Below are 2,115 nucleotides of genomic sequence, written 5' to 3'. Positions count from 1 at the left end.
GTGTGTGTGTGTGTGTGTGTGTGTGTGTGTGTGTGTGTGTGTGTGTGTGTGTGTGTGTGTGTGTGTGTGTGTGTGTGTGTGTCGATACACGGAGGAAACAAAATGTCCCTCAAACACCGGGGTTTATAGTTTCTCCGTGTCTGAGACACACCGGGACATCTGAGTGTGTACCGTGGGTAGTATCTGTGGTGAGTAGGCATGGGAGTACTGCATGAAGTACACTACTAGTATATGTGGTGAGTATGAAATACACTATACTAGTATGTGAGTACCGCATGAAGTACACAGATACTATTGGAGAGTACTGCATGAAGTACACGATACTAGTATATCTGTGGAGAGTACTGCATGAAGTACACAGATACTAGTATATCTGTGGAGAGTACTGCATGAAGTACACAGATACTAGTATATCTGTGGAGAGTACTGCATGAAGTACACTATACTAGTATATCTGTGGAGAGTACTGCATGAAGTACACAGATACTAGTATATCTGTGGAGAGTACTGCATGAAGTACACAGATACTAGTATATATGTGGAGAGTACTGCATGAAGTACACAGAACCTAGTATATATGTGGAGAGTACTGCATGAAGTACACAGATACTGTAAAGCAGAACACATCCATCAAATCCGCTTTTATTTTGAAAGGGTTGTGTGTTTCAGCTCATCTGAAAGGTTGCTCGTCATGAAGTCCCTGAGGCCCCTCCCCTCGAGGCTCCTCCCCATGAGGCTCCTCCCCCTCCTCCTGCTCCAATCAGCAGCCTGCTCTGGGTCAGCTGATAACTCCTCCTCCCTGCAGGTGGTGACTCTAGCAGCCATCCTCCCCCTGACTAACACAGAGTATGCGTGGGCGTGGCCTCGCGTGGCGCCGGCTCTCTACCTGGCGGTGCGGCAGGTGAACTCTGACCCGGAGCTCCTCTCCTCTCTGGTCCTGCGGCTGGTTCACCGCAGCTCGGAGAACCGTGCGGGGTTCTGCTCTGACTCCATGGCACCCCTGATGGCGGTGGACCTGAAACAGGCCTTCGACCCGTGGGCTTTCATCGGTCCCGGCTGTGACTACTCCTCCTCTCCGGTGGCGCGCTTCACTACGCACTGGGGCGTTCCCATGGTGACGGCCGGAGCACGGGCAACGGGCTTCTCGGTGTACGGCTCCGTCACCAACACCGGGCCGACCCATCAGAAGCTGGGCGAGATGGGGGAGGTTCTGATGGAGGCGTTCAGCTGGAGGCATCATGCCATGTTGGTGTACACCGACAACAAGGACGCCAACAACGACCGGCCGTGCTACTTCGCTGCCGAGGGGCTGTACCTGAGGCTGGGCCAGCAGAACCTCACTGTGAAGGAACATGTTATAGAACTAGAACACCTAAACATCCGGGCCAGCGTCAGGGAGATCAGGGACCATGGCAGAGGTACTACTTCCTGTTCTGCTATCCTACACTTCCTGTTCTGAACTTTGCAACAAATCTGTGTGTGTGTGTGTGTGTGTGTGTGTGTGTGTGTGTGTGTGTGTGTGTGTGTGTAACCCCTTACCCGAACAAAGCATGTTTTTATAAATACAACAACAAGGTATATTTAATCACACAATAAGATGAGGTGCAACTTCATCTATTTTATTTTGAGTTTTTACGAGCATAGTGTTTCTGTTCTTCTTCAGTGGTGTTTGTGTCTCTTCTTCAGAGGTGTTTGTGTTTCTTCTTCATTGATCTGTTCTTCTTCAGTGGTGTTTGTGTTTCTTCTTCAGTGGTGTTTGTGTTTCTTCTTTAGTGGTGTACGTCTTTTTCTTCATTGATCTGTTTCTTCTTCAGTGGTTTTTGTGTGCTGCTCCTGGGACATCCTGCGCTCTCTTCTGGTTCAGTTCCTGAAGGACGGGGCGGAGCTGGAGGACTTTGTCTTCTTCTTCATTGATCTGTTCGCTGAAGGTTTAGAGGGTCCGGGCCCCGTGAGGCCGTGGTTCAGAGGAGACGAGGACGACCAGGCGGCCAAGCTCGCTTTCAGGGTATTATTAGTGTGTGTGTGTGTGTGTGTGTGTGTGTGTGTGTGTGTGTGTGTGTGTGTGTGTGTGTGTGTGTGTGTGTGTGTGTGTGTGTGTGTGTGTGTGTGTGTGTC

The 2,115-nt window shown here is 50.3% G+C and overlaps 1 protein-coding gene across 1 annotated transcript; it reads left to right on the top strand.

Annotated features, from left to right (window-relative positions):
- Nucleotides 1-163: 163 nt before the first annotated feature.
- LOC104959274 (atrial natriuretic peptide receptor 1-like) lies at nt 164-2,005 on the top strand (the record flags this gene model as incomplete). The annotated part of the gene is made up of 3 exons (XM_010787140.1): nt 164-236; nt 670-1,418; nt 1,815-2,005. Coding segments are annotated over exons 1-3 (945 nt in total), but the record flags the coding sequence as incomplete, so codon positions are not given.
- Nucleotides 2,006-2,115: the final 110 nt, after the last annotated feature.

The sequence above is a fragment of the Notothenia coriiceps genome, unplaced genomic scaffold (genome assembly GCF_000735185.1).
Source record: "Notothenia coriiceps isolate Sejong01 unplaced genomic scaffold, NC01 NC01_scaffold00030202, whole genome shotgun sequence".
Classification (NCBI taxonomy): Eukaryota; Metazoa; Chordata; class Actinopteri; order Perciformes; family Nototheniidae; genus Notothenia; species Notothenia coriiceps.
Note: the sequence above shows the minus strand (reverse complement) of the source record. Positions and strands in the feature narration are given on the sequence as shown.